This window comes from Protomyctophum bolini (assembly GCF_963924005.1).
Source record: "Protomyctophum bolini genome assembly, chromosome: 1".
In the NCBI taxonomy this organism is placed as follows: Eukaryota; Metazoa; Chordata; class Actinopteri; order Myctophiformes; family Myctophidae; genus Protomyctophum; species Protomyctophum bolini.
In genome coordinates, this window is record NC_137862.1 from 10,242,512 (window position 1) to 10,255,011 (window position 12,500).

At 46.9% G+C, this 12,500-nt stretch overlaps 1 protein-coding gene across 2 annotated transcripts in view; it reads left to right on the forward strand.

The window, feature by feature from the left end:
- arnt2 (aryl-hydrocarbon receptor nuclear translocator 2) overlaps window positions 1-12,500 on the forward strand; it is an 83,386-nt gene that overhangs the window by 62,476 nt on the left and 8,410 nt on the right. For both annotated transcript variants that reach the window (XM_080761419.1, XM_080761420.1), the window contains exons 13-17: window positions 1,241-1,316; window positions 1,960-2,068; window positions 2,434-2,536; window positions 2,936-3,074; window positions 6,746-6,896. In XM_080761419.1, the coding sequence (XP_080617545.1) occupies window positions 1,241-1,316; window positions 1,960-2,068; window positions 2,434-2,536; window positions 2,936-3,074; window positions 6,746-6,896 (578 nt within the window). The remainder of the gene's footprint in view (window positions 1-1,240; window positions 1,317-1,959; window positions 2,069-2,433; window positions 2,537-2,935; window positions 3,075-6,745; window positions 6,897-12,500) is intronic.

Sequence of the window (12,500 nt, forward strand, 5' to 3'; positions counted from 1 at the left end):
TTCTCTCTCTCTCTCTCTCTCTCTCTCTTCTCTCTCTCTCTCTCTCTCTCTCTCTCCTTGTATGTAGTCTGGCATCTTCTGAATGAGCCGCATCAGAGAAAAGGAATGAGAGAGATGGTCATGGCCACTTAATACTTGGAGAGATCTGTTGGCCAATAGTGTCTCTGAGAGCGTGGTAATATCACCCCGTCTGACCGTCTATTCATGAAGCAGGTCATCTTGGTTCAGAAAGCTCAGAGGAAATCCACTGGCGAGCCTTTGAAAATAAGTGGCTGTTTTTTAAGCTGGATTTTGCACAGCGCATTCTGTGTACCAACCACTTCAGAAAACGGAACGGATGCAATTGGGGAACATATCACGGTTGCCAAGCTGCCAATGGTCCGTAACCTCAGAGAAAAGTCTGCTGGAAGGCGTTTAGAGTAGAAAACAACTGCTCCTCGTGAGAATTAATGGAGAGCATATTTACTATGAAGGAAATACCACGCATATGTACATGGCATCTGTTCACAATAGTTACACTGCATACTGTAATACTGTATGTACACAGCATCTGTTCACAATAGTTACACTGCATATGTACACGGCATCTGTTCACAATAGTTACACTTATTATTTCCTGTTATTTTAAACACAGGACATGGTGTTAAATCCAAAGTGCCTATTTTACTATCTGCCTGTCAATGGAAGACGCGTTTTGGCACATCACTGAGGGCTGGAATTGTCGGACAGACTCACTCCCAATCTTCCGCCGTAGTCTGAAAACCCACCTCTTCAGTCTCCAGTTTAGCCCGTAGCACTTGCCCTAGCCTCAACGACCTTACAGGCGTATGCAAAGGCTCAACTTATGTAACGTAGATCGCACTCTAGTCTGTATACTCATAGTTTTATATACTGTAGATATCCCACTGTTAGGTCCTAATTAGCGTACGTATGATTATTGATGACCATTTCTATGTATTTGATGTTGTGTGTTTCTTCCGGCTCCAGCAGCAGCAGTGTGTGTGATGTATGTTGTGGTGGTGTTGTGTAGTAATGTGTAGTGTTGTGTATTAATGTGTAGTGTTGTGTATTAATGTGTAGTGTTGTGTAGTGTTGTGTGTGTGTGTGTTTCTCCTTTAGGCAGCTCCAGCAGCAGTGTGTGTGATGTATGTTGTGGTGGTGTTGTGTATTAATGTGTAGTGTTGTGTAGTAATGTGTAGTGTTGTGTAGTAATGTGTAGTGTTGTGTGTTTCTCCTATAGGCAGCTCCAGCAGCAGCAGCAACAAGAACTGGAGGTCCACCAGAGAGATGGACTGACCGCCTACGACCTGTCCCAGGTAAACATAGGGTTAACTAGGATCTGTCCCAGGTAAACATAGGGTTAACTAGGATCTGTCCCAGGTAAACATAGGGTTAACTACATTCTGTTCCAGGTAAACAGTCCAGTGTTGAGTTTCACAGCACATTTTTTTTGTCTTTTGAATACATTTTTGTCTAGTTTTATCATTTTAGTCAACTAAATATCGTAAGATTTTTGTCGACTAAATCTACAGTTGATTTTAGTCTGCTAAATCTACTGTTTATTTTAGTCTGCTAAATCTATAGTTGATTTTACTTTGCATGCTGAATTTACAAGCGATGAGTTTGTAGATCTGATATTTTCATAGCCCAACACCCGAGCCCAACCGAACATAAAATTTGTTCTACTGGATCTCTTCTCCACTACATTTTTGTCTAATTTTTATTTGTTGACGAAATTGTCAGTATATTTAGTCTCAGTTTTAGTCATCATAGCTTACTAGTGTTAATTTAGTTTTCGCCGGTGAAAGAATTTAGTCGACCAACATGTTTCCTCATCACTAGCTGCGTGCTACATGCACGAGCAAAACCACCCACCTGCACTTCCAGCTTTGGCCAGTAGGGTAGCGCTCTGGGGGCGTGGTCTCACCCTGTGTCTCCGCCCCCCCACTCATCCCATAGGTTCCAGTGACCGGTGTGGGCGGAGTCCACGAGGCAGGAAAGAGCATCGACAAGACAGAGGCATTATTCTCCCAGGAGAGAGACCCGCGATTCGCTGACATGTACACAGGTACACACACACATGCACATATACACACACACACAGTCACACACACACACACACCACACATCACACACACACACACACACACACACACACACACACACACACACACACACACCTCTCAACACATACCATTGCACCATAGTTCAGAGTGTCCGTCTGTCTTCCAGGCTGTTGAGAAACCGTCGTGTTTTGACAGTTGAGAACATTTTTTGCTTCGCTGATCTCACTGTCATTTCCTCACTCTGTTTTTCTCTCTGTATCTCTCTATCTCCTCTCATCTCTATCATTATGATGGTGTGCGTGTGCACGTGTGCGTGGGTGTGCGTGTGCGTGTGCACGTGTGCGTGCGTGCGTGTGTCCGTGCGTAGCAGGGGATAAGAAGCTGATGGTTCCATCGTCCACGGCTGGCGGTCAACAGCTCTACTCCCAGAGCTCTCCGTTCCAACAGACACACTCGGGGAAAAGCTTCAGGTACACACCGACCCACCGCTGATTTAGTTTTAGTCATATTTTAGTCATCTAAAATGTTTTAGTCTAGTTTTAGTCGACTAAATGTGACTCTTTTTGACTATTTTATTTGATCCAAAATGAGTTAATAGCACAGGCAGACTCTTCACACAACTAGAGCATCTCTGAAATAAATGTCAGAGCTGAAATCGACATTATGTAAATATGAAATAAATGCTTAAACATGTAGCTAGGTGTAATGTTAGAGACCACAGAAGTGAACCTTTCAAAACTGGCGGGATTATGACACTCGACGTCCGCTCGCTTCCGTGGCAGTGTGGCAGTGCGTTGGTCCGATATGGGTTAGGGGTAGAGTGTCGGCTGATGTGTGTGTGTGTGTGTGTGTGTGTGTGCACGTTGCAGTTCTTCAGTGATACATGTTCCCGGGGTGAACGACATCCAGCCGTCGGGCTCGACCAATCAGAATCTAGCCCAGATCTCCAGACAGCTCAACCCTGGTCAGGTGACCTGGTCTGGAAACAGACCACCGTTCTCTGGACAGGTAACACACACATGCACACACACACACACACACACACACACACACATGCACATGCACACACACACACACACACACACACACACACACACACACACACACACACACACACACACACACACACACACACACACACACACACACACACACACACACACACCTGTTCCAGTGGGTGTAGTGCACGTCAGTGGTCTGTTGACATCCAGCTGTGATTGGCTGTTGAGCACTTCCATGTGCATCGTTAATAACGAACTCAACCATGGCCCTGGTTGTCATGGTTACCAACACTTTGCCCACGTTTCAAATTGATGGCATCACATAATGGATAGTCTCACTGGTGCGTGCGTGCGTGCGTGCGTGCGTGCGTGCGTGCGTGCGTGCGTGTGTGTGCCATCCAGAAGCATGCTAAGGGCAGTGTGTTGAGCATATGGTTCTTAACAGGCTCATCCATCTTCCTTGGCCTGGTCCAAAACACACACACACACACACACACACGCGCACACACACACGCACACACACACACACACACGCGCACACACACGCACACTGTTGCCATGCCAGCGATTACATTATATCAAGCTAGATTCATATACCCTAAATGAGGCCAACTCCTTTCACCTGGGCCAGGCTCTGCCAGTGGGCCTAATGAGGCCAACTCCTTTCACCTGGTCAGGCTCTGCCAGTGGGCCTAATGAGGCCAACTCCTTTCACCTGGGCCAGGCTCTGCCAGTGGGCCTAAGGAGGCCAACTCCTTTCACCTGGGCCAGGCTCTGCCAGCGGGCCTAATGAGGCCAACTCCTTTCACCTGGGCCAGGCTCTGCCAGCGGGCCTAATGAGGCCAACTCCTTTCACCTGGGCCAGGCTCTGCCAGCGGGCCTAATGAGGCCAACTCCTTTCACCTGGGCCAGGCTCTGCCAGCGGGCCTAATGAGGCCAACTCCTTTCACCTGGGCCAGGCTCTGCCAGCGGGCCTAATGAGGCCAACTCCTTTCACCTGTGCAATTTCCAGCCTCTGCCTCAGCCAATTGAGGCTCAACCAATCAGGCTCTGCCAGTGGGCCGAATTGATTGTCACGTACACTTTTCAGTTCGCGCTGCAGTCCTCCCACACAGGCACATACACAGATCTCCATGTGGGACACCGGCTGACCGTTAAAACGGGTGCTATGACAACGTATATCATTAGGTTTAAAACGGGTGCTATGACAACGTATACCATTAGGTTTAAAACGGGTGCTATGACAACGTATATCATTAGGTTTAAAACGGGTGCTATGACAACGTATATCATTAGGTTTAAAACGGGTGCTATGACAACGTATATCATTAGGTCTAAAACGGGTGCTATGACAACGTATATCATTAGGTTTAAAACGGGTGCTATGACAACGTATATCATTAGGTTTAAAACGGGTGCTATGACAACGTACATCATTAGGTTCAGGTCAAGTTGCATCGTTCCCAAGTAGGCCGGTGGCCGACTGTGACAGGCACGTACAGGTCTAGTATCCCCTAATAAGAGTGACCTTTAACCCATTTAGACCTGAGGCCGATTCTTAAAAAAAAAAGTCTTCTAAATCCTGACAGTTTTCTGAAATACCCTATGTTTCTAACTTTCTATATCGGTGGTTCTCAACCTTTTTCATGTCAAGAACCCCTAGAATTATTCTGAAAATATGTAGTTCCAGGAACCCCCCCCCCCCCCACCACCAGCAGCAGCAAAGCTGCTAATAATAATAATAAACTTTATTTATATAGCACCTTTCAGCAGTGCTTTACAGAGCAGAAAAGATAATAAAAACAAAACAGCATTAAAACAGGCATGCAGTTAAAACGATAGGACAATAATGCAGTGTCAAATCAGGCAAAGGCAGTGGTCTGTGGTACAAAGATAAGAACAGATATTTTAAAACTCAACTAAAAGCAAGAGTAAAAAGGTGAGTCTGAGGTCACATTCACACCAGAGAGCTTTGCTGCGATTAAAACGAATCCTGCTGTGCATTTTCAGAAAGTGCACTTCGTTTGGCAGGTGGCTCATTCGAATCCTAATGCGTATCAAAGAACCGCATTCTACTACGAGCAAAAACGGGGGTTTCGCTTCTCTTCCAATCGCACTTGATTACGATTTGGTGCAGGTGTGAATGCAATCCACAGTAAATAAAGGAAATGAAGCAAACAATGTGGCGGGTGAGGAGCTGAACACAGTTGGAGACGGAGAAGGCATATTTTACGCAGCGCAAAGATGTCCCGTTACCGTGGATAGACGTGGTCGAATGAGGAGACTGAAGTCCTGATCGAAATGAGGACGAGTACATTAATCAATTGCTTAAGAAAACACACACACATAGCCTACAGAATATTCTGTCTGTCTGTGCGTGCCGTAAACATGGAGTGCTGTCACTGTGTGGGGACTGGGGAGCAGGGACTTTCATCTCGATAAACTTTAAACATTTTGCGCTGCTGCCTGTTATATCGGTGCACTCAGCGCTGTGCCTCCATGCCCAAAAGAACAGTGCGTGGCTGCATGCGTATAGTGAAAGAGTGAGTGAGTGAGAGAGAGAGGAAGGGGGGGGGGGGTCCAGTCCCAGACGGCACAACACATGCACGTTATGAGTATAACTTTATCACCATAGATTTCACTGTGTAGGCTAGTTTATGAATGGAACACATTGATAAAGGTCCCCCTGCTGCGGATGACAGTGTGAAGGCAAACCGCAGCAAATTAAATATGCAAGAATCCCAATTTAGGTGGGAATGTGACCTTAAGCTTAAGTGTCTTAAATATGTCTATAGAGGGTGCCTGTCTGATGCGCAGTGGTAATTTATTCCAGGCTGTTGGGCCATAAAAGCAGAATGCTGCCTCGCCATATTTCTTACTATCCACCTTTTTGGGGAGTTCGAGTAGGCCAGCAGTGGAAGACCTGAGGGGGCGGTTAGGGAGATGGAGATAAGAAGGTGCAAGACCTTTAAGAGCTTTATAAACGAGTAATAGGATTTTAAAATCAATATGAGTTATATGAGCTAAGCTCTGAAAGAACAGGCTATATATTCAAAGATTTGCACCGCAATTTCACGATTTTTCGAAAATAGCAGATTTACAAGCTCGTAGATCTGAATCAAGAATCAAGCATTCAACCAAGCCATGTGATATGTAAGGGATAATATCTGGCTAGGTGGTCATTGTCGGGAGATAATTCACCGACAGGGAGTTTAACTCCCTGTCCCTGTCTTGCCAGCTGCAGGGCAAAACAAGGAAGTGAGTTGATCAAATCGAATCCATTTTCGGGAACTGCTTCGTCTTTTGTTTTCAAAAACATTTTAGAAAACAGTGTTTAGCTGTAAATGACATTGTGTGTTTACACGGCTGTCATGTTGGAAACAGCAGTAAATCAAGCAGGGCGCAGCCGTGCAGCTGGTGCTCATAGGGTTTGATTAGGCAGACGTCTGTTATACAGCGGAGCGGTCATTATCAACACATAACTCACCGCTGAATTCAGCGATTGACCAATCAGAATCAAGCATTCAACCAAGCCATGTAATAAGGGTTGATAACATCCATCCATGGTCTGATAGGAGCATACTGGTGATTATGGGTTGATAACATCCAAAGCAGGTGTGTCTTTTCTCTCTCCAGTCCAGTAATGCTCTTTCCACTCCGTGTCTTTTCTCTCTCCAGTCCAGTAAAGCTCAGTCCAGTCCGTTTGGCATCGGCTCCGCACACAGCTACCAGGCTGACCAATCGTCTTACAGCCCGCTGTCCTCCCCCGCCACCTCATCGCCCAGCGGCAACGCCTACTCAGGACTGACCAACCGCAGCACAGCGTTCGGTAAGGCCAATTTATCTCTGACCAACTGCAGCACAGCGTTCGGTAAGGCCAATTTATGACTGACCAACCGTGGTACAGCTTTCGTTAAAGGACCACTTCACCCCTTTTGCAACCAGATCTTATTTTAATGATGTTTGGGAGATGAGAAACACTTTCCTGGGGTTTTTATGTTGGTAATGTGTTTTTAGATATTTTATTTTATTTCAAAGTGTCCATGATGTCATGGACACTTTGAAATATTTACTGGACTACATGTTGTCTCACAGCCCTCCCCCTATCCACAAGGAGGAGCAGTGCACCAAAGCATTAAGGGAATTGTAGTCCAGGAAGGAAGTGAGCCCAGTGTCCATGACATCATGGTGTCCATGGACACTTTGAAATACTGAAATATCTAAAAACTCAAATTAAGACATTGTGAATCTGTTTGTTTAACTGTATGTAATGTGTTTTATTTTCGTTTTATTTTTTGTTTTGTCATTATTTATTTATTTTTGTTTTGTATTTATTATTGTCAAATCATTTCGTGATAAGATTTTGTTTGTATTTGTGCTGCCAGGGGGATGTGGGGGGGAAAAAAATATATGTCAATTGAACCAACGGAACCAAATGGACCCGTCCACTATCCTGCCTTTACTGGGCCAAACGTTTTGTGTAAATAGCTGATCTACAAGCTCACAACGTGTCGAGAAAGAGATTTGGCGAAGAGGGAAACAAAATGAATGGACCAAGTATAGAACCCTGGGGGACCCCGGTTCATCCGAGTACATTGTGATTTATCTCATAATATACACAATGGAGAATTATCTCCATCGGTTTAACCCATTTAGACCTGAGGACTTCTAAATTCTGACAGTTTTCTGAAAACCCTCTATATCAGTAGCCTGGGCACCATTTCATTTCGGTATCCTTACGTCATGTTGTTTTCTCAATAAAAGCTACAGGCTACGGGAGCTTTTATTGAGGGAAAAGGAAGGTTCCTTCCTTTTCCCTCAATAAAAGCTCTCGTACGTAGCCTGTAGCTTTTATTGAGAAAAAAGGAAGGAAGAGACCAGACTTTCCTCTGAGCAGGTGGAAAGCCTGGTGAGGCGAGGTTACTATATCAGCGGTTCTCAACCATTTTCTTGGGGGAGGAGGGGAGGGCGAGGTGGGAGGAGGGTGCACCCTGTATGTGTATTAATGACATGGGGAGGGGGGGGGGGGGGAGGGCGCACCCTGTACTGTATGTGCCGAAAGTTGGAAATTGGAGCTAATCTCACATTCCGCTGCAGCAGTGGGTTTTAATTAACGTTCCGTGCATTTTCTCTCAGAGCCTGTCTGGGACGACACGCTTTTCTGCGCGCGCACACACACACACACACACACACACACACATACACACACGGCTAAGCGTATACCGTGTAATATTCACACCACGTAATCCATAAGTGAGGTTAACACGCTCCAGTGAACATTTCTTCCCCACATGTTATTATTCACATTACGCCTGACAAGCTGCTAATCTCCCAACACGCCTCGTACTACATACAGGTCACTCTCAACACGCCTCGTACATACATGTCACACTGTTCTCCCAACACCCCTCGTACATACATGTCACACTGTTCTCCCAACACGCCTCGTACATACATGTCACACTGTTCTCCCAACACGCCTCGTACATATATGTCACGCTGTTCTCCCAACACGCCTCGTACATACATGTCACGCTGTTCTCCCAACACGCCTCGTACATACATGTCACACTGTTCTCCCAACACGCCTCGTACATACATGTCACTCTCAACACGCCTCGTACATACATGTCACGCTGTTCTCCCAACACGCCTCGTACATACATGTCACGCTGTTCTCCCAACACGCCTCGTACATACATGTCACGCTGTTCTCCCAACACGCCTCGTACATACATGTCACACTGTTCTCCCAACACGCCTCGTACATACATGTCACTCTCAACACGCCTCGTACATACATGTCACGCTGTTCTCCCAACACGCCTCGTACATACATGTCACACTGTTCTCCCAACACGCCTCGTACATACATGTCACACTGTTCTCCCAACACGCCTCGTACATACATGTCACACTGTTCTTCCAACACGCCTCGTACATACATGTCACACTGTTCTCCCAACACGCCTCGTACATACATGTCACACTGTTCTCCCAACACGCCTCGTACATACATGTCACACTGTTCTTCCAACACGCCTCGTACATACATGTCACACTGTTCTCCCAACACGCCTCGTACATACATGTCACACTGTTCTCCCAACACGCCTCGTACATACATGTCACACTGTTCTCCCAACACGCCTCGTACATACATGTCACACTGTTCTCCCAACACGCCTCGTACATACATGTCACACTGTTCTCCCAACACGCCTCGTACATACATGTCACACTGTTCTCCCAACACGCCTCGTACATACAGGTCACTCTCAACACGCCTCGTACATACATGTCACGCTGTTCTCCCAACACGCCTCGTACATACAGGTCACTCTCAACACGCCTCGTACATACATGTCACACTGTTCTCCCAACACGCCTCGTACATACAGGTCACTCTCAACACGCCTCGTACATACATGTCACGCTGTTCTCCCAACACGCCTCGTACATACATGTCACACTGTTCTCCCAACACGCCTCGTACATACAGGTCACTCTCAACACGCCTCGTACATACATGTCACGCTGTTCTCCCAACACGCCTCGTACATACAGGTCACTCTCAACACGCCTCGTACATACATGTCACACTGTTCTCCCAACACGCCTCGTACATACAGGTCACTCTCAACACGCCTCGTACATACATGTCACGCTGTTCTCCCAACACCCCTCGTACATACATGTCACACTGTTCTCCCAACACGCCTCGTACATACATGTCACGCTGTTCTCCCAACACGCCTCGTACATACATGTCACGCTGTTCTCCCAACACGCCTCGTACATACATGTCACACTGTTCTCCCAACACGCCTCGTACATACATGTCACACTGTTCTCCCAACACGCCTCGTACATACATGTCACACTGTTCTCCCAACACGCCTCGTACATACATGTCACACTGTTCTCCCAACACGCCTCGTACATACATGTCACACTGTTCTCCCAACACGCCTCGTACATACATGTCACACTGTTCTCCCAACACGCCTCGTACATACATGTCACACTGTTCTCCCAACACGCCTCGTACATACATGTCACACTGTTCTCCCAACACGCCTCGTACATACAGGTCACTCTCAACACGCCTCGTACATACATGTCACGCTGTTCTCCCAACACGCCTCGTACATACAGGTCACTCTCAACACGCCTCGTACATACATGTCACACTGTTCTCCCAACACGCCTCGTACATACATGTCACGCTGTTCTCCCGACACGCCTCGTACATACATGTCACTCCCAACACGCCTCGTACATACATGTCACACTGTTCTCCCAACACGCCTCGTACATACATGTCACACTGTTCTCCCAACACGCCTCGTACATACATGTCACACTGTTCTCCCAACACGCCTCGTACATACATGTCACACTGTTCTCCCAACACGCCTCGTACATACATGTCACACTGTTCTCCCAACACGCCTCGTACATACATGTCACACTGTTCTCCCAACACTCCTCGTACATACATGTCACGCTGTTCTCCCAACACTCCTCGTACATACATGTCACACTGTTCTCCCAACACTCCTCGTACATACATGTCACACTGTTCTCCCAACACGCCTCGTACATACATGTCACACTGTTCTCCCAACACGCCTCGTACATACATGTCACACTGTTCTCCCAACACTCCTCGTACATACATGTCACACTGTTCTCCCAACACGCCTCGTACATACATGTCACACTGTTCTCCCAACACTCCTCGTACATACATGTCACACTGTTCTCCCAACACGCCTCGTACATACATGTCACACTGTTCTCCCAACACGCCTCGTACGTACATGTCACGCTGTTCTCCCAACACGCCTCGTACATACATGTCACGCTGTTCTCCCGACACGCCTCGTACATACATGTCACACTGTTCTCCCAACACGCCTCGTACATACATGTCACACTGTTCTCCCAACACGCCTCGTACGTACATGTCACGCTGTTCTCCCAACACGCCTCGTACATACATGTCACACTGTTCTCCCAACACGCCTCGTACATACATGTCACTCCCAACACGCCTCGTACATACATGTCACACTGTTCTCCCAACACGCCTCGTACATACATGTCACACTGTTCTCCCAACACGCCTCGTACATACATGTCACTCCCAACACGCCTCGTACATACATGTTACTCCCAACACGCCTCGTACATACATGTTACTCCCAACACGCCTCGTACATACTTGTGACGCGAACCTAATGCTAATGTAAAGTGAATAGTGATCTGAATAGAAACATGACAGGAAATGGTGATAGACTGCATATGACTAATACTATATATGTAATATATATTACTAAGTAATATTATTGTAATATACCGGGTCAACATATATATATATATATATATATCAAAAAGGAAGGAAGAGACTGCACACTCCAGGGAACAGAGACGGACAACTTACTGCATCAAACTTATTTATTAGCTTGCCACGTTTCGCCATGAGCTTCGTCAGGTGCTATACAGAGGTGTGAATGTGTCAAGTATATATAGGGACATTCATTATACAAAACCACCCCCCCGGGTGGCACCTGACGAAGCTCACGGCGAAACGCGGCGTGCTAATGAATACGTTTGATGCAGTAAGTTGTCCGTCTCTTGCAGTCCCTTCCTTGGAAGGTTTTTCTCCTTTTTTGATGTCTATGCCTGCTAACTAGACTTGCACCTCCTACGGGTCTTTTTGGATGTGCAGGAGTCCCTTTTTTGTCTCATATATATATATATATATATATATATATATATATATATATATATGTATGTATATATATATATATATATATATATATATACGTCGTTATAAATAACATACCAATTCCATTTCCCCCCTCTGTTTCCCATTCCAAATGCGTTTGCCTAATATGTAACTATTGTCAGCAATGGACAATATATATATTTTGGTGGGTAGACCTGGTTGAGCTAGTAATTTTGAAGGTAGCTCTCCAGTGTAAAAAGCGTGGACACCGCCGTGCGTCCCAGTCCAACCCTTGAAGGACACCGCCGGGCGTCCCAGTCCAACCCTTGAAGGACACCGCCGTGCGTCCCAGTCCAACCCTTGAAGGACACCGCCGTGCGTCCCAGTCCAACCCTTGAAGGACACCGCCGTGCGTCCCAGTCCAACCCTTGAAGGACACCGCCGTGCGTCCCAGTCCAACCCTTGAAGCCGAGACACCGCCGTGCGTCCCAGTCCAACCCTTGAAGGACACCGCCGGGCGTCCCAGTCCAACCCTTGAAGGACACCGCCGGGCGTCCCAGTCCAACCCTTGAAGCCGAGACACCGCCGTGCGTCCCAGTCCAACCCTTGAAGCCGAGACACCGCCGTGCGTCCCAGTCCAACCCTTGAAGGACACCGCCGGGCGTCCCAGTCCAACCCTTGAAGGACACCGCCGGG